The 25,120-nt window shown below is 39.3% G+C and overlaps 3 protein-coding genes across 3 annotated transcripts in view; all 3 read left to right on the top strand.

Annotated features, from left to right (window-relative positions):
* Positions 1–64: 64 nt before the first annotated feature.
* Positions 65–871, top strand: LOC117163588 (uncharacterized). Its single transcript, XM_033345994.2, has 2 exons — positions 65–194; positions 299–871. The coding sequence occupies exons 1-2, from the start codon at positions 127–129 to the stop codon at positions 666–668; spliced, it is 438 nt and encodes a 145-aa protein (XP_033201885.2). The 5' UTR covers positions 65–126; the 3' UTR covers positions 669–871.
* A 525-nt stretch (positions 872–1,396) lies between these two features.
* Positions 1,397–1,864, top strand: LOC143303155 (uncharacterized). The gene is made up of 2 exons (XM_076621398.1): positions 1,397–1,513; positions 1,613–1,864. The coding sequence occupies exons 1-2, from the start codon at positions 1,397–1,399 to the stop codon at positions 1,862–1,864; spliced, it is 369 nt and encodes a 122-aa protein (XP_076477513.1).
* Positions 1,865–2,033: 169 nt separating this feature from the next.
* The window catches only part of LOC117163506 (hydrocephalus-inducing protein homolog), a 33,255-nt gene continuing 10,168 nt past the window's right edge, over positions 2,034–25,120 (top strand). The window contains exons 1-54 of the mRNA XM_076621397.1: positions 2,034–2,169; positions 2,289–2,427; positions 2,773–2,900; positions 2,992–3,193; positions 3,254–3,440; positions 3,522–3,646; positions 4,220–4,313; positions 4,443–4,666; positions 4,751–4,818; positions 5,320–5,534; positions 5,633–5,872; positions 5,972–6,099; positions 6,204–6,393; positions 6,557–6,795; positions 7,918–8,037; positions 8,099–8,182; positions 8,274–8,455; positions 8,537–8,775; positions 8,842–9,039; positions 9,317–9,479; positions 9,546–9,742; positions 9,986–10,195; positions 10,899–11,054; positions 11,117–11,183; positions 11,772–12,028; positions 12,104–12,243; positions 13,351–13,480; positions 13,565–13,782; positions 13,964–14,496; positions 15,234–15,404; positions 15,587–15,758; positions 15,981–16,433; positions 16,545–16,738; positions 16,859–17,088; positions 17,612–17,765; positions 17,838–17,956; positions 18,025–18,105; positions 18,187–18,304; positions 18,365–18,460; positions 18,542–18,996; positions 19,455–19,555; positions 19,927–20,053; positions 20,159–20,269; positions 21,102–21,344; positions 21,492–21,715; positions 21,789–21,909; positions 22,111–22,247; positions 22,320–22,577; positions 22,652–22,952; positions 23,054–23,314; positions 23,417–23,741; positions 23,964–24,242; positions 24,361–24,605; positions 24,815–25,114. Coding sequence (XP_076477512.1) covers positions 2,049–2,169; positions 2,289–2,427; positions 2,773–2,900; positions 2,992–3,193; positions 3,254–3,440; positions 3,522–3,646; positions 4,220–4,313; positions 4,443–4,666; positions 4,751–4,818; positions 5,320–5,534; positions 5,633–5,872; positions 5,972–6,099; positions 6,204–6,393; positions 6,557–6,795; positions 7,918–8,037; positions 8,099–8,182; positions 8,274–8,455; positions 8,537–8,775; positions 8,842–9,039; positions 9,317–9,479; positions 9,546–9,742; positions 9,986–10,195; positions 10,899–11,054; positions 11,117–11,183; positions 11,772–12,028; positions 12,104–12,243; positions 13,351–13,480; positions 13,565–13,782; positions 13,964–14,496; positions 15,234–15,404; positions 15,587–15,758; positions 15,981–16,433; positions 16,545–16,738; positions 16,859–17,088; positions 17,612–17,765; positions 17,838–17,956; positions 18,025–18,105; positions 18,187–18,304; positions 18,365–18,460; positions 18,542–18,996; positions 19,455–19,555; positions 19,927–20,053; positions 20,159–20,269; positions 21,102–21,344; positions 21,492–21,715; positions 21,789–21,909; positions 22,111–22,247; positions 22,320–22,577; positions 22,652–22,952; positions 23,054–23,314; positions 23,417–23,741; positions 23,964–24,242; positions 24,361–24,605; positions 24,815–25,114 — 10,470 coding nt within the window. The 5' untranslated portion in view covers positions 2,034–2,048. The remainder of the gene's footprint in view (positions 2,170–2,288; positions 2,428–2,772; positions 2,901–2,991; positions 3,194–3,253; positions 3,441–3,521; positions 3,647–4,219; positions 4,314–4,442; positions 4,667–4,750; positions 4,819–5,319; positions 5,535–5,632; positions 5,873–5,971; positions 6,100–6,203; positions 6,394–6,556; positions 6,796–7,917; positions 8,038–8,098; positions 8,183–8,273; positions 8,456–8,536; positions 8,776–8,841; positions 9,040–9,316; positions 9,480–9,545; positions 9,743–9,985; positions 10,196–10,898; positions 11,055–11,116; positions 11,184–11,771; positions 12,029–12,103; positions 12,244–13,350; positions 13,481–13,564; positions 13,783–13,963; positions 14,497–15,233; positions 15,405–15,586; positions 15,759–15,980; positions 16,434–16,544; positions 16,739–16,858; positions 17,089–17,611; positions 17,766–17,837; positions 17,957–18,024; positions 18,106–18,186; positions 18,305–18,364; positions 18,461–18,541; positions 18,997–19,454; positions 19,556–19,926; positions 20,054–20,158; positions 20,270–21,101; positions 21,345–21,491; positions 21,716–21,788; positions 21,910–22,110; positions 22,248–22,319; positions 22,578–22,651; positions 22,953–23,053; positions 23,315–23,416; positions 23,742–23,963; positions 24,243–24,360; positions 24,606–24,814; positions 25,115–25,120) is intronic.

Raw genomic sequence — 25,120 nt, 5'->3', positions numbered from 1 at the left:
TTTTCTATTTGACAGTAAAACGCACTAAATCCAACGTTCACATAAAAATTCATCGCTTTCGCTATTATGCATTAACAAAAAATATATGAAATTCTCGGTGAACAATCAATTAATCCTCCAACAAATATGGATCCCTGCAAGTACCGCAATTACATGGACGAGATGCTCGAAATAATTGACGAGATCGGATGCCGGTTAGTCTTTTCTAAAAAATTCCTCTTAAAAAATAAAAAATACAGAAATAATGAAATAAAGTAATTTCAATCATTCGATGATCTCGAACGAACAATTTTTGTAGAAAACCCGAACCGGAGGTATGCAACGTCAGATGCCCGCCTCTAGGTTGTCCACGAGGACCTTGTCCAGGGATGTGCTGTTATCAGGAAGACTGCGATCCTTGTTGCATATCAAAAATGCCTCCCTGTCCACCACCTCCTCAACCCCCTGGTTGTCGAGCACCTCCGTTGTGCTGCTTAAAAGCCTACGCCAAGGCAGTCGGCTACCCTCCAGAATCTCCTCTTTCTCCACCTTGTGCACGAATAAGTCGTAAACTTTGCGTCGAAATGCTCGATAAAATTTGTCGTCCTCCATCAGTTTGCACCACCGTGCCCTATTGCCCATCGCCTTGCTGCACAATACCACCTTGCAACCCCTATCCATGCTGTTAATTAACATCGTTAACAATTTATTATTCAAGCGAATAATAGTGTTCCGTGATTGAATGGAGAATCGATACTTTACGAGAGAAAAATTGTCGCGTATATCTGAAATTTTTGTGCAATATTAGAGAGGGATTTCGATAAGTCCAATTGTCAGAGTTGTACACTGTACTTATGGACGTTTCATGGAAATAAATGTGATCGTAAATGTCTGTTGACGGTATTTGTTATTTTATGAAGTAAATGGAGGATCTTGTGCAAAAGGAACAATGTCAACGTCATTACCTTCCGTTATATTAGAAGGAGTGCAAAGTGAATTTCTAATGTGATTAAAAGCAGGAGACGATTAGGTAAAGTAGGCAAAGTTTGAGAGCTGCTGTTCCGCAGACGGTTAAACTTTGACTAATTTTGGATTAACTCTCCAAAGAGCTGCTTGACGTATCAGCCAACGCAATCTATATATCATCCACGATATTAGGGCTGGAGCGTCAAGTGGTGACATGATTCGCCGCTTCCTGATCGAGTTAGATCTTAATTAAAAAATTTGCGAAGTTTATCCTCAAGGAGGAGTATGTAAAATGATCAAGATAAGAACGGATGTAATATTTGAATTTCGATTATCGATATCAGCGTGAACTGGAACAATTGATTATTGACATACATATGCACGAGCAATTGCTGAATTTTCAATCAGTATCATTCGCGAGAGGAAGATTATTTTAAATATCGAGGAAAGAATGAACGAGAACAATCAAACAAATATATGGAGGGGTCCTCAGAAATTTAATACGACGCAGATCGTAAACTGCTTGATTCGTAAGTCGCAATATAAAGAAGACGAGGATGCAGAAGAGGTTGGCAAATTTTCGCAAAATTTACATTGCGATGACTATCAAAGAATATTATCCCATTAATTATTTTGATCAGGATTTGATTCAATTGAATATTTCCAGTATACTGCCCGCCCATCAGAATACATGAAACAAATGTTAATGACAACGGACGAGATGACGCAGTATATTTTGAAATGGAAGAATAGATTCAATTTACCATTATGTATGGAACTCGAGGCTTCCAATTTCGAAGTCAGCCCTAGTATTATCGTATTTCAACAGTTCACCCCAGGAATCTCTTTGAGTGTGACAGTGACCGTTCGAAACGTTTCAGCGGTAATTTTAAGCTCTTATAACGAAAAACTCGATTAGATTGCCATAAAACTATTTTCAAGGATCCGATCGATCTTACGTTTCTTTTGCTAATAAAATGAAAATTGAGAATCATAAGATTCACTCGATTATTCGTGAATCGTAGGTACCAAGATATTTGAGAAGCTCTTACGAGCCTGATCCTTTCTTTTCCGTGGATTTCTGTGGAAGCAGTTACTTGACGATGCTTGCGCCAGGTATTTCCAATTCCTATCGAGTGAAGTTCATGCCTGACAGGAACCAAGACTACCATTATCAATTGAAATTCGCGACTGATAGCGGAGATCTGATAGTACCAGTAGTAGGTGAGATTTTGGGAACCATTAATATCTTCCGAGCAATTTCTTTTCGACTTTTCGTGTCGACGTCGATTCTACATGAAAGTAGAACATTGAACAATTTAAACATACAATGACATCGATAGCGATCAATGCGAGAGGAATTTTGGATTTTCCTGATCGAATCGAAGTACCACTGACAGGCGTGAAGATCCCCTCGTCGAAAACGATATTTGTACGCAACATCGGAGGTGCCTCAACTGTTTTCACCCTTTACACTGACAAGTAATTAATTTATGTTTCATTTATTTCATATACGAGATAAAATTCATCCATCATTAGTTCTATAAGAAGAATAAAATATATTAGTCCAAGAGCCAGAGACATAAATACATGTGTCATCGAATACAAAAAAATGTCACATTTGCAATGAAAGTTTAGTGTTATTTTAATCGAGACAAAGAATTTTGAGTTATAAGAATGTGGAAAGCGGAGGTTGTAAGAGCCTGAGCGATCTTATGGATCAAAATTAATTAACTCAAAGAGTCGTGGGCGACAGAAAGCCTCATTAATTTACATACGTAAATAATATTACGATGAAATGGTAAAAATAATTGCAACAAATTGCAGCCCTTGCTTCTGGATCGAGCCATCGAAGGGTAGAATGGAAGAAGAAGAATCGCTTCAGTTCACTGTACACTTTCTGTCTAACAAGACTGGCGATTTCGAAGGAAATCTTTTTCTCGAATACGAAACTGGTATTTAAAGAAGGAGGGCAACCCGAAAGATTAGATAAGTACCGATATTGCCCTATTTCTTTTTTATTTTCTTTTTTTATTTTTTTTTTAGAAGAAAAACTGCGAATAGAACTTCGATGCTCCACAGAGAATTGCCCCGTTCGAATCGACAGAGGCAGCATCAGAATGGAAGATACTTTCTTGGGTCTATCAAGAAGTAAGATTCTCACGATCCACAACAGGAGCAATTATATCGTCAAGTACAAGTGGATGCAGCTTGAGAGCATCGAGGCGGATAACGAGCGAAGAGAACAGTAAGTAAAACGATCATCACGAAGATAATGGCAGAGTGAAAAATAACAACTTTGCCGCAGTTATAAGAAATTGTTCCATCTGGTTTATGAGAGCGAGCTTAATCGTTGCGTGGATCTCGTTCATTATAACGTGTGCACCCCTGATATCCATCAGCTGGTTTATCAACGTATCTACACGGACGAGCTAGAGTCTCTGACGAAAGAAACCTTTCAGTATAATCATATTTGTTTTATGTTTGCACCAGAGGCGAGTTCTTTCGATTCTAAACAACAATTTACGTGCCACTTACGTTTATTCGATAAATGACTACTGGCGAATATCTGTTAGGAAGCTGAAATTTGGCCACAATCGTCCACCGATGTAACAGTTTTCTTTCGTGCGCTGGAAGTCGGCGAGGTGACCAGTACTGCCTATCTAGAAGTGACTGGTCGCGAAGATAGAATACCACTGACGTAAGACAAGTATAATTCTCTAAAATATTGTAAAACCAATAACATTTTAATAATAACATACAGGGTGGTTGGTAACTGGTGGTACAAGCGGAAAGGGGGCGATTCTACGCGAAAAAAGAAGTCGAAAATATAGAATAAAAATTTCTTTTTTTTTTTAATTTTTCCATCGAGACAACGAGCTACAGTGAGATCCGTTATAACGTACCGCACGCGTACCGAGCGAAAATTCAAAGTCGATTTTCTCGAAAACAAAGCCTCAAACGAAAAATTTTTATTCTATATTTTCGACTTCTTTTTTCGCGTAGAATCATCCCCTTTTCGCTTGTACCACCAGTTACCAACCACCCTATATAATAATAATAATAATACCGATTCGTTGATATCCACGAGATAAATACTCTTTATTACATCGGTTGTAAATAAATTAACAGCAGTAACAAGAAATAAAATAAAATAAAGTATCGCGAAATAAGAACAGAAACAGAAATAAAAAAGAATAAAAAAGGCTAGTTTACAGGAGACTGTTCAAATGATTGTAAGAGTTATACACTAAATTCTGTTCTTCTATTGTAGTCTTTATGGAACAGGCAAAGGACCGGTTTTCCGCTTGAACGTTCTCACGATCAGTTTGGAGAACATCTACATGTGTTCGGTGCACAATTACGAGGTATAATCTACCGTAGATCCGTCAGATCCATCAGAGCTCTCTACCTTACCTCTCGGCTCGTATTAATTTCACCTGAAAAAACTCGAATTAAATCAGAAATCGTTGAAACAAACGATGCCATCGTTTCAGATAATAGCGGCGAACAAAGGGCACATACCCGGCACGTTGATTTACAGGGCAAAACCAACCGATTTCGGCGGAACGATCGACGTGACACCTCTCAGTCTTAAGCTACAACCAGACGAGCATAAATCTTTCAATTTAACGTTCTCGTCGAATCGTAAGGGCGATTTCGTGGAGAGGGTCGATTTCGTGGTGAAAGAGAGCCTCGAGGTGCTCAGCTTGCATATCAAGTACGTTGTACGATCGAAGATTAGGGAGAAATCGTTCGGAAGACGATGTTCCTTTTGACGATATGTCGCTTTCTTGTCTTACAGGGGATGCATTATATGTCCTACTTTGTACTTTGACAAGGAGAGCCTCGATTTCGGCACGACAGCCCTCGGTACGCTTGGCGAAATGATTCTATTAAGTAGAGAAAAAGAGCGAACGGCGAAATATATCGTCGATTCGACCGAAGAATGACATAATTAAGGAAAGTACATTTTTAGGAAATGAAAAGTTTGAAAGAAAATTATTAATTGGTCAACTATTTGACGAAGGAACAATCTTTTTCTTTCACAATTTAGTTAATAGATTTCGGGGGCCCCGATATCGTTCTTGTTAAATAATATAGTTTCATTAGGTAATTATGACATCATTCCCTTAATAAATAGCTCAGAATCAACGTTTCCAAATATGTCAAAGATGTGTCACTCTTCTAGCAAACCGTCGATATAGAATATGGAATCTTAGAGATTCGTTAAATATTTTCCTCTCGGTATTTTCATGATTCTCCGAATAAGATGTTAGAAAATTCTTCAATAGATATACTAGAAATATTCAATGAAAAATTGAAGAACGGCTGATAAGAACAAGCACAGTTAAACGACTATGTTGTTCATAGGATTCAGCACTAGACAAGACGTGCACTTGAACAACCTAGCCCTGATACCTGTAGCTTTCACCATAACCGTGCTGAACGACGGAGATCAGGTTCCATTGCTGCACGAGGACTACGCGAAAGCCCAAACGAAGCCAAGTTTCCCGAGCAAACCGCGAGAATTCCAAGTCGCCCCACAGGAAGGGGTGGTGGCTGCTCATGGTTCGATGAAAATCAAAGTAAACAATCCCTTTCCTCGATCGTTTATAATTAACAATTGACAAGTCAGGTTGACTGATTTAACGGGGATTATGAAACAGATTCTAACGATTTGCAGGTCATTTACACCGCCAATATCGCGCGTGTCGGTCAGACGACTATTCAGGTCGACATGTGGGACTCTGATTCGGATCCTGTCACCTTGCCAGTGAAATTCTGCGGTAAAGTGGCTTCGTTATCGATCGTGCCGCGAGAAATCACCATTCAATTTTGCTTCACCAATTTTCCTTATTCGCGATCCTTCGCCGTGGAGAATACTTCCGATTTGGATGGCTATTTTTATTTCATACCACAACAGGTATCGTTGGGATGGACAATCATCAACAGCATTCAGCGTAGTTATGTTTATTAGATGCTTTTCCTCTTCGTTCGTTTCTTTCAATTTCGGTTTCTTTAGGTTTCGGATAATTCGGCGGTGATTTGTTCCCTTTGCAACAATCAGGGATACGTCAAGGCTCATCAGTCGAAGACAATGGAAGCTGTTATTATCACGAAGACTCTAGGATCTCACAAAATCATGCTAAAGTAAAGTACTTGATGTTTTATAATTATCGTTGATACACCTAAGTGTAGCTTGGAATCGAAACTGTTTTACAAACTTGGAAACAGTATAAAAAAAATGTCTATAGTATGTTAGTTATGGGAGAACCATCGTCAGTATCATCCCACTTGGTCATAGCGTGCAACGGGCAAGGGCCCGTGGTTTCTGCAGAGCCAACTTCCTTGGACTTCGGCGAGGTGAAAGTTCTCGAAGAAAAAACGATGGAATTCCAGCTTATCAACGATTCGCCTATTCCTACTCAGTTTATCGCGACATTGGTACTATTCTTCTTATTATTATTTTCTTCGATAGTGATTTTGCAGTTAAATTACATTTTGTCCAAAATTACAGAGAAATCAATTGTCCACATTCTCTCGAGCGATAATGTAATTCGCGACTATTTTTTAATTCTTCTTTTTTTTTTGTTTCTAATCATTGAAGAAAAGCGAAGATTCACTGTGGAGCGTCAGTCCAGAGTCTGGTGATCTCGAACCGCATGAATCGATGATCATTACTGTTAAACTATACCTCGTGGACCCTGGGAAATACAAAGATAAAATTATGCTGCGTGTAATTAACAGCAGAACCATCCCTGTAGAGGTCAAAGGAACTGGATATGGTTGCAGTGTCGTTTTCGAGCCACAGATATTCCCAATTTTCGACTGGGGCCTGCTTTTCAGGTTCCAATCATTCATTATCACACCATCAAATTACTCGATCGACCGGAACGTTCTGTCGCCAGACATTTGCTTCTCTGCCTTTATATTTGCAAGCTTATTTCAGGATTTTTACAAACCGCAGATAATCGGAAAGCATATACAGAGTGTAGGGGATCGATAAATTAAGCAAAAAAAAAAAAAAAGGTCAGAGATTCCTTCGTTTTTGCTCCATTTTGGAGAAAATCACAAGGAAAGAAACAAACACGTTTTCCTTCTTTCATTCACTTATTCGTGTTATCGTCTATTTAATGAAGATAAGGTCGAATCGTAGTTGCAGTGCATCAAATATTATCAAAGCAATGTTCATCTGTAATTAAAGAGGAGGTTATTGTTAGATATAATATTTGTATTGCAGCAAGAGGACGAAACTTTAAACGGTCTAACATACATAAATAAGCTTAAATAAATAAACGTAGGAGCGAAAATCTTTTTGTTTTTTTCCTGCAATTTTTTCCACAGTGGAGCAAGAACAAACAACTCTCCAAAGGACTTACTTTCTTAGTTTATCGGTCTCCTACACGGTGCAGAAGTTTTGGCGTTTAAAATGGCAACACTCTGTATATTTAGACTATCGACAGGCGATTTATAGAAAGAAGAAGGTAATATTATCGGAGAAATTAATTATTATCGATTCGACCGATAAATTCTTGTATGACGAAGCATAATTTTAGTGCTTGCATTTTGTGGAAACGTCTTTGTCGGAGACGATATACAGGGTGGTTGGTAACTGGTGGTACAAGCGGAAAGGGGATGATTCTACGCGAAAAAAGAAGTCGAAAATATAGAAAAAAATTCTTTTTTTAATTTTTCCATCAAGACAACGATCTACAGTAAGGTTCGTTATAACGTACCGCACGCGTACCGAGCGAAAATTCAAAGTCGATTTTCTCGAAAACAAAGCCTCGAACGAAAAATTTTTATTCTATATTTTCGACTTCTTTTTTCGCGTAGAATCACCCCCTTTCCGCTTGTACCACCAGTTACCAACCACCCTGTATATTTCTGTTTTTCGAGCAGCGAAAGCGATAGAACTTTCCTATCAGCTTAATGTAATATAAATAATGTATGCTTGTACTTGTTTAGCCATCAGCAAATAGATCGAACAATAACTCTGACGAACAAGGGGACTCATGACTATCAAATGATCTGGATAACCGAACCAGAAGTACGATTTCGACGAGGTCAAATGCAAATGTCGCACACGTAAGGAGAAAATTTGACCGTTCCCATTGTATAAATGTTGTATAAATTTCTTTAAACGCAGCACGAAGTTTCAACTACATCCTTCGATCGTCAATATTCCACCGGGGGAAACGAGACATGTCTATTGCAAGTTGTTCTGGAAAGCGTGAGTAGAATGGCAAAACGGTCACGCAATGATTGAACGGAAATAGAATTTCTCACGATCAAACTGAAATATAACATAACTGTTAACGTAGAAACGAGTGCGTGGTAGAAAAATGGAACGTTTTCGGTCAATTTCACGGTATAGGGAAACGTGAATTGATCGGCACGTCGTCTTTCACGGTTACGTTGACAGAACCACAGATTCTATTTAGTAAAAGGAGGCTAACGTTTCGGGTGGACGTGTGCCCCGAGGAAGACAAATTACAGCAAACAGGTATCTTGCACGTGAAACACGTAAACGGGAAGACGATCTGTTGACGTCTGAATTTTCTGATCGTCGTGATTATTCGTTTAGACGAATTATTGGTGACCAATCAATCGAAGCTGGACCTTAACGTTCAGCTCTCGGTGAAAGAACCATTTCATTTGATAACCTCTACCGAAGAACACGTGCAAAGTATGCAGATTGTCCTGATCGACGGAGGTACGACGAAAATTCGCGTTTTCTTTTCCTTCAATGGCGATACCGAGGATCGTTACTCGAAAAATTATTCCGGCGTACTTCGACTGGAATATCAGGAGCATCCGAATCAGGTAAATTTTTTGGTGTTCTCGAGGGTTATTTGATATTGTTTCATGGTTTGGAAGAATTGCTTTTAGGATAAAATCACGTGTAAGGGTTACGTGAATTTTCCAAACCTCGACATACAGCCTAGTGATTTTGTAATTAACTGCGAGCTGGGCACAAGCGCCGAGGAAATATTAACGTTAACCAATAACGGACCAGTATCGGTTGTATATAAATTCCTGTGGCTCGCAGATTCCATCGATATACAACGCGATTCGGACGTCGTGCCGGTGAGTTTGAAAATGAAACTACATTTTGATTTGTAGGAAATCAAACTACTCGAAGAAATTTCAATTATCGAATATTTATTTGATAAAATCGTCGAAAGAACCAAAGATGGTCATACATGATATTAATTCTTTCGAATTAATGATAATCTTTAAATCGAGTATGCAATTTAAAAGAAATTAAAATAATATCAAGTATATTTCTGTATTAATTGATAAAAACGAGACATTTTGATTTAGTACTTTACGTTGAGTCTTCATAATTATTATGCACTTAAAGGAGTGTTCTGGATGTTCATCGCGCAAAGCAAAATTAGAGGCGGATACAGCCGAGATGCAAGAGGTCGAGGTAGCGGGCGAGATACACGAAGACATTTACACGAGTGACAAGCAAGACGGAGTCGGAGACGGGCCATTAGACACGATACCGCCACCTACGAATTGTATTTCTTGTTTCAATTAATGTTCTCTCAGATCTTCCTGTAAAAACTAGCGGAATTTTGTTGCAGCGCCCATTTCAGAGAACCAGAGCTCGGAAGTTCCTCTTACGGAGAAAATTTCTGAAATAGACGATTGTTTGGTATCTGCAGAGGAAATAAGAAACTTCCTAATGCCGATTGTTGGATCATATTTTAAGACAGACGAAGATCTGGTTGTGTTAGAGAGCATGCGGACCGATCCTCCGAGGAATGACTATATCAACGAAGTTAATAGAAATAAAATTCTAATGATACTAAATAAAATTATAACGATTAAAAGTAAAATAATATTAGTAGACAGAGGGAAGAATTTTTAAAGGAACAGATACATTAGATATGGTAGATAGAGCTCTCTTTTCAAATCCAGTAAAGATTTTCTTTCAAAGCAGTTTAAGCCCGATATTTGCTTTTCACGAGGAAATATAACGTTCTGTTTTATGACAACATCCACGTATGAAATATCTTTCCAGGTTCTGAAGATCGTTCCAAACGAGGGCACGGTGCTTCCGTATTCTGTGCAACGAGTACACGTAGGATTTCACGGTTTCGAACGGCTTCGAATAAAAGCCATCATCGTCTGTGAAATTTTCCGTGGACCCACCGAACGGATTCATCTACTCGCTCGCGCAGACGCTATTCGATACGCGATTGACACGAATGTTATCGATTTTGGTCAACAGGTATTCATACATCTTACTGTCTAATGAAAATATCCACTTAATCGTAGAACGTTATTCGACATTTCTCTTGTACAATTATTTTTGAGATTTATGATATTCGCCGGATCCTTACTTCTATGCTAAGATATTATAAATTACAGGACGATAATATTAGTACAGAATTTATTGTAGGACGAAATTTTAGCCATGACAATCGTTAAGGGTTGGTACTAAAATATTACTCGCGACAAATGAAAGCTTTGTCAGTTGTATAAATTACGAACGTTTGTAATTCATGATCAATATAGATCGTCATACAATTTCACGAAATTGTAAAACATGTTACAGTTGTTTCTGGAATATTCTCGTAGCAGCTTTGTCTTGAGGAATCTCTGTACGATAGCGTTCGATTACGAAATAAAAGTCACGGAGGTGGCTTCCAACGAGGCGATCGATCGATTCGATATATATCCATTGATAATCCAACCGGATGGTGGCTTTGTGGACGCTGAATCGGTCGTGGAGTTTCACGTGGATCATCTGCCAACGATGCTCGGTCCTATCGGTCATCGATTTCAGTTAGAAGTACGACTAAACCCTTTTTAAATCGGTAATACGCTTGACGATTCCATTGAGTTCTTTGTTATTCGAAGATTTGTTAATAAGGGGCTCGTAAACTCTATAAGGAGGCATGCATTTGCATTTTTATTAAAAAAATCCTTAGATTGGTCACTTGATGCCCGTCACGATCGAAGTGATCGCTTATGGTGCTTTTCCACAAGTTTACCTGTGCATTCCTCGAGGAAAAATGCATCAATATCATTCCATCGAGCTAGAATACTCTGCTATCCAATCGTTGACCGAGGATTTCATAGTTAACGTAAGACAAATCGACGATGTTTCCAACGTTTTACATAAACATTGATGGATTGTATGTGACAGAAAATAGGGAACATCGTTGCCAAGAAGATTAACGATTTACTCGAAACGGACATGGAGATGTTAGCCGGTAAGTTTCAATATTGTCAGGATATTTAAGGAACGATAAATTTATTATAAAGCTGAGTAGCCGCGCAGAGTCCTATTGTATTTAGAGTGAATGAATATTTCACCGACTCGTGAACAAGAATGACAGTAGGCAAACATTAAGTATTCTATATGGTTCGTTTCGTATTAACACACTGTACTTTCCTTCGAGCCGAGGAATGGTGTATTATTCCGTACGACGAGACGTTTCCACGAACGATGGACATCGACATGGCGATAGAAAGGTGGTTGGCAAGGAAGTTCGTCGATGCAAATTCATACATTTTAATGCAGCATGCTACGACTCGCAGGAACGAGCCAATTCCTCAACTTTTTTCATCCGAGCACGTTATTGGTATGTCTTGCTCCTCGTAACCTTTCCTTTTATTGCCTCGAACGTAATTGTGCGTTTATATTATTCGCTCTGCATTATGCAGCCTGCGAACGATTGCAAATTCTGCCGTTTCTTCTTCGCAAATTTATTCAAATTCACAGGCAATTATCAAATATCATTGTCGTGAATAATAACAGATTATTATCATTAAACTGAATAACTTTATTCTCTTTCAAGATATGAAACACGTGATCGTCGAACGTACTGTTCACTACTCGGCCAATGTAATTAATTACGGCCCATGGAACGTGGAAATGAGAATGAAAATGGAGAACAAGAAAGACCACCCAGAAAGATCTGGCATCATAGTACACTTCAGAAAGCATTCCAAGCTGTTGGTCGGCGATTCTGCTATTCTTCAAGTGACCTGGCACCCTACACGAGAAAGATTTTCAGAGAAAAGTACAGAAGTGAAACATATGATTTACATAGAGGTAATCTTTGTCCAGACGAAAACGAAGAGAATTCACGAGCTTGGCAGATGAAATTCTATTTACGATTCCATGCAGGTATTATATGGATGCACGATTCCTGTCACTATAAAGGGAATAGTAACTTATCCGTACGTCACCGTCAATACTAAGTTTCTGGACTTCCAGGATGTTGTTGTTGGAGAATGTTTGGTTCTCCACATTTTGATCAAGAACGAGTAATAAATTATTCTTTTATCGCAACTTAGACAATAATAGAGTCAATGCGTAGAACGGGACGAGCTATTTAATTCTGTCTTTGTCCGGCCCAGATCGGACTATTCTACTTGGATCGACTAGTAGTACGATTCGCGCACGAAAATATCGAAAATGAATGGAGTTCGGCCGAGTGACCCATATAAATTCCTGCGCGAGTACTAGAAGCAACAAAAAACTGCTGACTCAGTAGTGTGTAGCACATGAGAACGTGGGCAGCTTTTTCCTGGCCGCGTCGTCGGCGAAAAGCCCTTGTTCCTTCGTGTTCGCGAGAACCATTGGCGTAAAGACTGACTGCAATCGGTTTTCTTCTGTTTCGCATCGGCGTAACCATCAACTTTTTCTTATTCTGCTTTTATCTTTCTTGCTTCTTTACTTTTCGTCGACAGTTGATTATTTCTCTCTTACACGCTTGTTAGCGTAAAAGTTTCATTTGTCTCTTGTCGTATAAATTCTATCGGACAAATATGAGAAAATTATTTAACAAAACGTGGTCGAAACGCGAGGATCATCCTACCATATTTAAACAGAGAATAATACTTTACGAATTTCATTTTGTCAGAATGCTACCCGAAAAATTTCTTGCCGCTGTATATTCCACTAGAAATGATCGTGCTGCTTTGCGAACTGAACTTCTTGCCTATCCGCTTTTAACCGCAAACACGCGGTCCTCTTATACGAAATTTTTCACCCTTCCATTCTCTGAAAAAGCTCGTTCTCACAACGACGGTTGTTGCAACGCGTAACGAGTCAGGCGTTTGCGGTTTCTTTGAGAATCGCGAACCACCATGGCGTGCGAGTCATTTTTCTCCAAATTCGTTCAAATAGAATCTTAATTAAAGTCGACCTATTTGCTATCTTCCACTTTCATCTGGCGCACACGGAAACAAAGTAATATGAAATGGATGGAAGAAAATGCAAACATACTCGTACGCAATGGTCGTCTTGAATATTCTGTTTTGGTCCGATATTTTTAACGTCAATTTAATCTTCCTGTCCGTCCTTTGATATCCTTGTATACTCGACTTTCGTCAAACTCATTTTATCTTTCACCTAAAATCATTTCCCAGCGGATTAGTCGATTGCGAGTGGGAGGCGAGGCTATCGGACGTTCATCGTAAGAAGCAACACGACGATTATCCATTTTACGTGGAATATGATACAAATTACTGTCCACCTGGTCATTTCGAAATTGTCCGGGTATATTTCAAACCTCGGAAAACGGTAAGAGCTCTCTGTTAAGTTCTCGGTTAAGAAATTCTTTCGAAGGGTTAATCGTTCCAGTGCTATATAGAGACGAGGTTAAAGATTATCGTAAAAATGAGCCCTGAAACGCAGATAGTCGCTATAACTGGTCGTGGAATCGAAAAAAGATTGAACATAATCGAACCGACTATTCAATTTCTGCCCACTATTCCGTATACGAATATTCAAGAAGTAGTTTTCACGATCGAGAATACTTGCAATTATCCTGTGGAGTTCTTCTGGCATCATTTGGACGAGTAAAGATACGCTTATGAGTTGCTCAGAAGTTACACCGGTTAATTCTATATACTAGAAATAATCCAAGCAATGAAATCAAAAACGTATAAAAATTGTGTTGAGACAGACAATTGAGATGAGAGTTGATCAGTTTGATATCTGAGTGACTCATACCTACCTCTTAATAAACGACGTTGCTAGATATCGCTTTCTCGATAAACGACGTTGGTCCAGTGTTTTCCAGATGGAGGATCATATAACGAAAGCTCTGTTGTATTACTACAAAGCGAAGGAAATACTGCTGCCACCCAGAAAGCCTGGTGAATCGATACCCTGGCAATTAACGAAATTTTACAGAGACATAATCAACGAGATGGCCCAGGCGTTAATTATGGAGAAGTTAAACGAAGAAGAACTATTCGAGGAAGAAGTTCAGCTTGAGAGAAGGAGTCACGAAGGAGACACGGGGAAGAAGAGAGAGAGGATGACCAGGTCGAGCGTATTGAAGAGGAAAACGAGAAAACGCGGAAGATCTATTCAGCAATCTACGGCGAGGAAAAGCAGCGTTCGTGAATCTAGTCGTCGCGGGAGAAGAAACGAAGTTGTCAGTGACTTGTCTAGCACGGATTCGGGTAGAAAAGACTGTTCGGACTTTTCAATTTTGAACGAAACTCTACTGGAATCCATTCCTCTACCCACGAGCGATCCCGAAGAAATCCAACACATGCTTTTCTGTAAGTCCTTGTGTCATTTCTTTTCGTAACGATATGTCGGAATTGACATAAACTGACCATTGTTCGAAATTTTGCGATCAAAATATATGCTGTCAGAAATACGAAAATATTAGGTCATCCCATAAGTTCGTGCCGTTTTTCGAGCGGTTATATATGTTATTTTTTTTAAACACCTATGAATCGTTGTCTTAGGTATTTTCAGAACATTTGACATCTCTTGAACTGTCACACTTCGTGATTTTTCAACAAGATTCCGAATTTTATCTTCGTCTGTCTGAGGAGGACGCCCGGAGCGTTCCTCGTCTTCTAAACAGAAATTCCCAGCTCTAAAACGTTGGAACCACTTTCTACAGGTGCGAGATGAAAGCGCAGTTTCTCCGTAAACAGCACATATGTTTTTCGTGGCGATTGTTACAGAACTTCCTTTCCGAAATTCATATAACATGAGATGTCGAAAATGGATACGCATTTCACTCATGATTTTTTACTGTTAGAAGTCACTGTGTTCACTATATTACGATCGTATACCCACGAAAATCTGCTCTAGCCTGTTCTCGATCAGCTAAGCTCAAGTGCATTGGTCCCTTATCGCCGTATGTTTATAAATCGACACATGAAATGTATGCACAAAAGTCGGCACGAACTTATGGCATGACGTAATATTTGAATACCTTCGAATGGCAATGTACAGTGTTTGCCACTTAAACTCTAACAACAATAAGTTTTCATATTGCCAGGTTACATAGACAGCCTTTATAAGAGTTCAGATTTCCAAAGTAGAATGAAAGACCCGGTGAAGGAACTTTTCGAGAATATCCAGCGAAAATCCGACGTGTCGAACGATCTTCCGGATCCCTCGAAGCCTGAGAAAAGAGTCTGCGTTATTTTCCATGGAGCTCCTTTCACCGGTACTCCATTGTAACACGTACATCTTCGCTATTCACGAATCCCACACCAACTCCAGTTTCCACGATCTACTTTGTTGCAAAGCTTAATCCATGCCACTAACGATGATATAATCTCTTCGGACACGTAATTAGTCATTGTTCGATATCTTCTTAATCGATGGTACGTAATTTATATTGTTCAGAGTATCAAGAGGTTGCGTGCCGGAGCGCCAGAGTCTTAGAAATTCCAGTTCTTAGCATCGATAAGGCGATCACGGAAGTTACTGCGCTTTCCGGAAGTCCGTGCTCGATTCAACTTCGACAGATCATCGACGATACTTATGAGACTTACTCGGAGGCTTTTGTGAAACAAAAGTAAGATCCACGATACTTGAAAGTACATATTAATAAATAATAAATTATAAGTAACAAATATGCAAAATAAGATACTATTATTTATTCGGAAGATGTGACAAAAGTCTTTCTTCGCGTTTGCTTTCTTTGGTTAATTATAAATATAGGAGTTTGCATAATCGCACTTCCCTTCGTTCGAGTTTTTCATTTTTGTTAATGAGTTAATATTTCATTGTTTATCAGACAGCGTTTGATCAGCCAAGATGCTGGTGAAAGCAACGAGGTCGGATCAGAATCAACTAGAAGAACAAGAACTTCGAGTAAAAGGAGAAGTTCGCCGAAGGAGAAATCGTCCAGGACAGGAGGATCGTCTAAAACCCCGAAGAAATTGAAAACGTCGAAATCTGCTAAAATACAAAGTTCAGACGCGCAAAGAGAAACGATCCTTCGACTTCATGCAGATCCTGATCCGCTGGTAGAACTGGATAAAATTCCAACCAACGAGAAACTGGAAATGTTGGATGCTTTGAGTAGATACGAATATAAGATACAAGCTATTTTGTTACTGCAGAAAATAGTTGATCACCGTGATATCAATGACTCGCCCAGAGACAGAGGTGATAGAAGTCTAAGGAAAAAGAAGGATTCGTTTCTTGGGATTACTTCCGAATTAATAGCGGAAGCTCTTGAAGAAAGGTTTCTTTGTTACTCGAATCTCCTTTTTTTTCTATGGATCTTTCTATGGATTAAAAATCGATCGATCTGTAACCAGTTGCCTCAATTTATAACGAAACGAATGGTTTATAGATTATCCATGGAGGATTTCAAGCGAGGTTTCGTTGTACAGAGCTTGGAGTGCAATTTCCTGCGAAATAACACGCTCGAAGCTTTGCTTTCCTTGTTACGAATCGTCGGCAATATCGAGTATCTTCTATTCGTTACTTTTCTTAATTCGATGGCTTGCTACGACACAAGGGTTGAGCAACTTCAAAAGGAAATAGGTAAAATTAAAAGGCAAAGTAGGCAATTTATAAGAAGATAAAAAATGAAAGAAAACGTGAGATAGCTTCGAAATAAAAAGTTGTTCGATCCTTCACTATGAGAAATTGCACGTGAAATAGAATTGCCAACGGCACAGGAAACCGAGCTTTTCATCTTTGCAGCGATGAAAGCGACCGATCCCAATCAGAAGATCCAGGACATCGACGAGATGTCGTCGTCCGAATACGATCAACTTCCCGACGAGGATAAGAAGATGTATCTGGACGCGATTCTACCTCTTAAAAGGGCGGAAGCATCGCGTAGGCGAGCTCGATTCATCGAAAGAATGATGGAACGTACAAAGAAAAAGGTTTGATCGTTTGATCTGTAGAATCCGATCTGTGTTGGCAACCCATTAAGGATTAACATAGCATTAATGCAATATTTCATTCGTAACTTTTTCTCAAACGATTTACATCGTTGAATCCTTTTCTTCGATATCGTAGTTATTAAAAAGAAATTCCAAGGATTTCCTTAACATCTTCCTATTATTCTTCCATCGTACAATTTTAAAGACATTTACGTACGCGTATTAAATTTCTTGTATATCTTTAGTTTGTATTTCTTACACTGTCTATTCACTGTCTATTGGCGGCAGATGTATTTAAAGGGTGAATGTATTAATTTATGAGAATCTATCGAATGAAAAATTTTCGAACGAACGCGATCTTTCAAACAGTTTCAGAGCGAATGGAAGTTTAGCATCAGCTGCGGTTAAATCCGAAAGCCGCGGAAGCTCTTTCCATTAATTAGAAAGTTTCGAAGGTTCTCTGCGAGATTGCAAGGTTTGAATTCGATTGTAAATTTACATGGAAATTATGACTGTTTCGCAGGAGGATCGTAGCTACGTTTCAAGCTTGAAGACAACCAAGAAGAAGCGGAACGCAAAGTCGACGAGACACGCGACGGCAGCCAGTAACTCGAGGCCAGCTTCCAGTAAACGAGGGACAAGCAAAGCAACGAGAAGTAGAGACAGCTCGAAACGAAGTGGGTCTACTAAAGTAAAGAACTAAGAACAACGGTCGTAATTTATATGACCACGTGTTTCTTATTCTGCAGGGAAAGAATCTGTATCGAGCGAGGTGAAAGAAATTACAGCCACTATGGATCGATATTACAAGGATCTCTCGTCGATCGAGGCTGTGATTCGTAATTGGGATCCCATAAAAAAGACGATAGTAATTTTATTTTCGTCCTTGCTAATTTCTCTTGAGTACCGATGACGATATTATTATTTGGTCTGTAGGAAACAGCTTCTACGACGAAGTCTAAAGCATCAAGAAGCGCTAGATCCAAAGATGTATCTCCTTTAGATACAGTCCAAGAGGTGACGTATAAAAGAAACGATACTATACTTTGTACAAACGATATAATTCGTAGAAAATTATACAAGAAATGTAAAAATTAGGTGCCTGCAAACAATTTTCACATATGGTACGTAAGATCCAGCGATCCTTGGCAAGACACAATGTACGATCTAGTTGTCGCTCAAATGAACGAGAACCTATTGGCAAAATCTGCTCTCCGTAAGTTGAATAATAACAATCTGTCTTCTTAAATATACAATATGCACGTATCTTTTGTAGCCGTCGAGATTATACCAGTACCAGATCTTCGACCCAAACTTTATTCCGTCCTCAGGTGGAAAAGCGTAGAAAAACGAGCTAAAAGAATTCTCGGCGGTACGCTCTTGAATCTCACTGTAATTCCTATACCGATATTTCCAATAATAAAGATTCGCGAATAAATGAATTATTATTCAGACGTCTATCGATTGGTTTCCTTGACATCGATGCCGGAAATCTTCTCCGTGAACGAGTCAAACGCAGTGAGCGAGGTGAGCGTGCAAGAGAATTACAGTATCGCTAAAAGAAATCGTAGAAGACGTGGACGTAAAACGAGCAAAACGGAGGAACAAAAATCATTGAACAGAGCGGAAAATCGTTCTGTGAACGCTTCGACGATTGGAAGCAAGGACACGAACAACGCGTCATTTCTGGAAACGATTCGGGAAGAGTCCTTGAAGCCACGATGGATTTTACTGCCGAGCGAAAGCCAGAGGTTCAAGATCCGCTTCCAACCGGAAGAGTCGGGTCACTATGAGGAGACGTATGCGTTGACTCTGTTGGATGGAAATTACGTCACCTACGAAGTGAATGTTACCGGTGTAGCCGATATACCGAGGCTGGACATGAATCCTAAAACGATTTTTGCGAAGGTACTAATTACTAATTCTCTATCTCTATATGCTCGAACTAGCTGCAGGAATTCATGCAGATAATTTTATCTTCCGATTTTTGGAAACATATTTAACAACTTTCCGGAAGGATGATTACTTTTTTGTTTTACTATTCGTTCTACTTTATTGTTTTGCTTTACTAAGTAATATTTGAATAGCTTCCTGGAACAGGAACCCATGGATACATAGTAGGTAGCAAGAGTTCATTGGGTTGGAAGTTTTAGCTTTTTAATATTAACTATGTTTCAACTACATGGTAGAAATGTCTTTCAAAGGAATTTGTTCTTTTCATACTTAGAGAAGAAATAAAAATTTTTTCAGAAAGTTCCTCGATTAATATTTCATTAAAGAGCCAAATAAGGGAAAGATAATATCACTTTGAATCGTTAGAAACAATTCAGGTATATCTGGTTAATTCCTTTGTAAACGTATTGTAGACTGCAGATGCTAAATTGAACGAGGCAGAGAGTTCTACGTACTTTTACGACAAAGAGTTGTACGATTTTGGATCTCAGCTGGTTCTCCGTAAAGACAGAAGGTATTTCTTCGCTTTAAATATTTTAATGCATTAATTACACAATTATACAAAGTGTCGGAGCTGCTCCGACAATTCCTATAACTTTTAGAAGAATCTATAACTATCTTCGCAATTATGTTCTCAGTGTAATTAGAAAGAAATATCAGAGGAAAAAGATGAATATTTCTAAGAGTACTACGTCTGTAGGACCATAGTTCTTTCGTTAGTGCAATGATGCGCGTGCACTCGACTGGTAGAATGAGAAATGCAACGAAACCGATTGCCTCTGTTAAAGAAACGAAACGATTTCCTCTATTATCAAGGGAATCGAGCGCGTTCCTTCCATTTTCAGTTGGCGAATTCGCAAGTTACATCGACTTATCTGTTTGCAGGCCGCATCGTCGAGAGGCTCGGCTGAAGTTTTGCAACATTTCCGAGGTGGAGGTGGAGGTTCGCGTCTCACTGACGGAAAACGATTCCCAGTGCTTCTTCGTTCAGCCCCAGCAGCTCCTTATCGCTGTACGTTATCGGCTAACGACACGCTGTTTAATTATTCCGTAGTAGTAGTCCGCGTCTCGCAAAATCGAACGATTCACTTGCTAACGAGAAACGAAATCTACGCAGCGAGGCAACTGCGCGACTCTGATCTTGTCGGCCATCGCTACCAGACTAGGAATTATCACGGGAAAGTTGTTCTTGTGCGTGACGAACAATCCGAAAGTCGAAGTGATCGAGGTAACTGTAGAAATAGACTTTTGAAGGATACTGGTATTTTTAATGGACGAATTGAAGAGCTTTTGTGAAAAGAAAACTTATAAATAAATACTAGGTGTACGGATGAATAGTCCAAATTTTTAAGGAAAGTTAACGTTTAGCTAAAAAACGATACAGCAAGTTGTTCAATCGAAGTGTTCGTCGTTGATTTCTCTATTTTTAAGCCAACCTATGGGGCAAGTGTTGACTTCCATCATGGCAAAATGCTGCGTCTTTAGACAAGCTCCAATCGTCAAGTCATTTTTGTATCTAATCCACTAATTGGAAGTGCGTGTCGGATAAGACGCGTCACATCGATTGGAACAGATGATAATTGGAAGGAGTAATGTCCAGTAATGGCTGCTGCAAGATGTACTAACCAAGACACATTGATGTCTTTTGTCGTAGAAGCAGTTTGTGGCCTAGCGTTGTCACACAGCAATTTCCCTCGCAAATTTCCTCCTTTGTCAGTGGCCTGACGATTGGATCTTGTTTAATAGATTTTGAAGTTATAGAAAGCAGTTTTGAACTTCACTGAATAATCTGGATTATTCGTTCGTATACTTAATATACATATCGGTCAGAGATATTTTGACATTTATTTTTTAGAAGATGTATTTTAATTAGAAAATTACAATAAATTGAACTGCAATTAATTTTTCTTTCAAAACATATTACCTATGTGTGATGGAACGCGATGACGCCATTCAATTTATTTTCTAGCATCATTGTCGGTAGTAAAATTGGCTCTTCCATTATTTTACATCTCGTGATCCGAAATCTTTTAATCGTTATAATTTCGCAACAAATTCAGTTGCAAAGCAAAGGTACCGTGTTGGACATCGAACTGGATGAGAAAGAGTTGTCCTTCGGTCGCATACTGCTCTATCGAATAGAATATCGAACACTGACTATCAGAAATAAAACTCCGGTTCCGTTCTTTTGGTATTTGGAAGCCGAAGAGCCTGCTGATCCACAGATAACGTTCACGCCTTTTCATGGAGTGATAGAGACTCGCAGCGAGCAAAAGATTGAGTTTTGTTATCACGCTACCACGGTAACATGTGTTTCTTTGATTTCGACGAATTGAAAGTTAGTTAAATATCGTGTCGAGTAACTTAGAGAACATTTTTTAAACGTAGAGTAAACTTTCTAAATATTATCTAACAAGAAAGAAAGAATTTCTTAGAGAATTTTTGTACAGGTCGGTGTGGTCCGCAAGAAGGCGATAATCTTCAAGGCATTTCTAGACGAGGACGACAACGATCCCATTTTCTACGATGTCGTATTAATATCTGGAGAAACTTACGACGTCGCAGTGGACATCAACTACGCGAATCCTATCGATTTGAAATACATAAGGGTGAACTTCGCCGCGAAGACGACTTTCTCCATGAGAAATCGCGGTGACTACGAGGTGAAATACGCGTAAGGACAGCTCCACGTTCTTCTCTTTCCCATATTATTACGAACAAGACGAGGAAGATGATGACTTTTGTAGAATTACCTTGGAAGACAAAGAGAAATTGGCGAAATTAAACTTACCTGATAATTTCAAGAAGAAGCTGGAAATCGAGCCAACCACTGGAACTGTTTCACCAAATCAAGAGAAAACTGTAGAAGTTTGTATTTTTAAATATAATTTAACGAGTCACTGACCACGTGTGTCCTGTAAATTTTCTGCACCTTTAAGTTTTTCATAAAAGTATAATATAAACATTCGCAATTTAATGATCGGTATTTAATTTGTTGAGAGATCAAGTTATTTCTCTCAATGGACTCGATCGGTTTGGCTTCTGTATGTCTCATTTGTACTGTCATAGATGATATTCAAACCGAAGACCGAGCTGACGCTTAAGGAAGCCCCGATATTAAAATGTCATTTGGTTGACACTCATAAAGAAACTACTATAATCGCCGAGATTCCGCTCAACGTTTCTCTTGTTGCATATTACACTAGGTATGTTCTTCGATATCTTGAAAACTCTTGGATATTGAGGATTCCATGGAATTCCCCTTTGAATTACGACAGGTTTCGTATCAATCCATATCCTGTGGTAAACTTTGGAGCGTTGGCCATGTGCACCGAGAAAACCATGTACCTCAATATCGAGAACATCGGAAAATTTCCGTTACACTATTCTATTCGACTATTGCACAAACATCCTTCTGTCATGTACATGACCAAACCGTTGCCGAAAGAATTTCCCAAGAAGACGAGCCTGGCGGAGAAAAGAACCACGTCGAAGAAAGGGAAGAAATCTGCCAGAAGCGTCAAGACCGAGACCAAGTACTATATTTTGACAAATGAAATCCGGCAAAATAATGAAATACAGGAGGACTTAATTAACTTTGAACGTATAGAATCCATTCGGAGCCAGAGAGGCTGACAATAGGGCCAATTACGATAATGAAAACAGAGGGCACCGTAGACGTTGATCAAGCGGACAGCATCGCCATCAGCTGTTACCCAGAATTCGTGGGTTCCCAAGAGGAACAGATTATTATTGTGGTGGACAATAGCATTCCCGAGGACAGAGAAGGGAAAATAGTCACGTTATCCATGAACTCGTTCATGCCCACTATCGATTTCCAGGACCTCGACTCGACGTTTCAAGAAAATCGCGTGGTTGATAGAATTCAAGACTTCGATTGTCCCAAAGATGTTCTTATCGTCTCTTGGTCCTTTAAAACGATGCACGCTTTGCAAATGCGAATGTGCAATCTTGTATTTTGTTTCTTTACATTTATTCTTTCTTTTTTCAGATCGGGGCGCACACTGTGTTTGCTCGTCAAGAGAAATCCCTCTACTTCCGGTATATCAACGTACTGAGCACTCACGTAACTTGTTTCAAATTGTATAACCGTGGCGTAGTTGCTGCGAACGTAGAAATTCGCTTGATGGAAGAATCTTTGATGCCAAATACAGCAAAACCTAACACGTTTATCGTAGAACCGACGAACGACCAGATTCCTCCAATGAGTCACAAAGTGTTCACAGTGTCTTTTACTCCGCACATCATAGAGGTGAATTCGTGGTGATTGAAATTATTACATTAGAGAGAGAAAGAGAAAGAGAGAGAGAGAGATTAAATGAAATTTCTCGAAATTCTCTGGGGTTGTTTGCAGACGTTTCAAGAAACGTTTCGAGCAGCCGTGGTTTTGCCTTCGCATCTCGAAGCAGACCAGCTATTCATCAAACTGATAGGAGAATCTTGCGTGCCGGAAGTGGCGATTACAGAGCCAGTGCATGGAGCACGAGAAAGACCTACTTTGAACTTTCCTCGTACATTGATCGACGAGAGCAGTTACAGATATCTCGCTTTGGAAAACATCGGATTCATTAAGGCGAAAGTCATCGTGAAGATCGACGAGGATTTGAATAACGTGTTCCTCTTTTCCGCTTGCTCGGATACGCAGCATTTACTGCAAATTTGGGAGGATTACTGCGATGGTTAGCCATTTAACCCGTGTCGTAAATTTACTTGAAAAATGAAATTATTCGTATAAATTGTTAGAACAATGACGCGCGGATATAATTGAGAAAGAAGTAGAGGTAAAATATTTGCACGAGTTGGAATTGACGCGACCATCTTCATCCTAGCGTTAACCCCATCTCAGCGTTATAAAGAAAAATGAAAGATGTTACCAAACATTTGTAATTTTGTCGTTACAGAGCCACGCGATCGATGTATCGTAGTTCGTCTGGCACCCGGAAATGTAGCTCGCTTCAAAGTAATCTTCGCTCCGACTGAAATCGGGAAACATCATGGAAACATTCGTTTGCACGTGATCGATAATCCGTACGAGAATATGTCGACTAATTTGGAAGGCGAGTGTTACGTGGAGCCGATCGTTCTGGACGGCTTACAATTCGAGGAGAATAAACGTAAAGTCGTGACCGAAAATCACAAGGTCCGGAGAGTTTTGTCCAAGCAGAATTCATTGGTTTCAGGTGAAAGGCAATTTGAACGACTGTACAAAGTTGAAATTTGAACGATTCATTTGTCATCAATTTCATTCAAATTTCTCTGTTTCATTAACCACGACGTGAACGGAAGTGTATTTTACAGCTTCGAGCATCTCGATGCACTCTGCGTCTCTGACCTACATTCTCGACTACGGACTTTGTTTCGTTAGCAAAATGTACAAAAAGACATTCAAGATTGCCAATAAATCTACAGATCGATGGTTTCGTTTCCAATGGAGTGCACATCCGCACGTTGTGTTCGAGCCATCTATTGGACATATCAAGTATCTCACGTGCAAAGAAATCGTTGCTACTTTCCTGGCACCTGAACCTGCGAATTACGAGAACGTACGTTTCCGAAATGTAACCTGTTGTCACTGAATCGTGAACGAAATAATTTCCAATATTCCACCGTCTTATAGTATCATTTCCTTGAAAATACGATATTACATCTGATCTATCATTTTTCTGCCACTTCAACTTGTGTATTTCACTTTCACAAACGTTAGTAAATTGTTTTAAACAACGTGCTCTTTACCTTTCATTTTTCCTTTTAGATTCGTATCGAGTGTTTGATATGCGAAATTCTGGTAGAATATTCGCAACACCAGTTAGTAGGTTGGGACGATAGACAGACGGAGGTGCGTTGGGAGCGGATACATCATGATCTGATGGATCGATTAAGCGACGTAAACTTGTTACTGAAGAAAATCGTGGAACCAACCATCGAGGCAAAGCACGAAATTTTGGCTGGGACGAACAGATCGATCGATCTCCTATTAAACGCCATTGTTGCATTTTCGGAATGTTTGTGCACTGTTCAAGAAATTTGTTTCAACGATACGCTGATGTTTCAGGTCAAT

This window comes from Bombus vancouverensis, chromosome 9 (assembly GCF_051014615.1).
Source record: "Bombus vancouverensis nearcticus chromosome 9, iyBomVanc1_principal, whole genome shotgun sequence".
Taxonomy (NCBI): Eukaryota; Metazoa; Arthropoda; class Insecta; order Hymenoptera; family Apidae; genus Bombus; species Bombus vancouverensis.
Note: the sequence above shows the minus strand (reverse complement) of the source record. Positions and strands in the feature narration are given on the sequence as shown.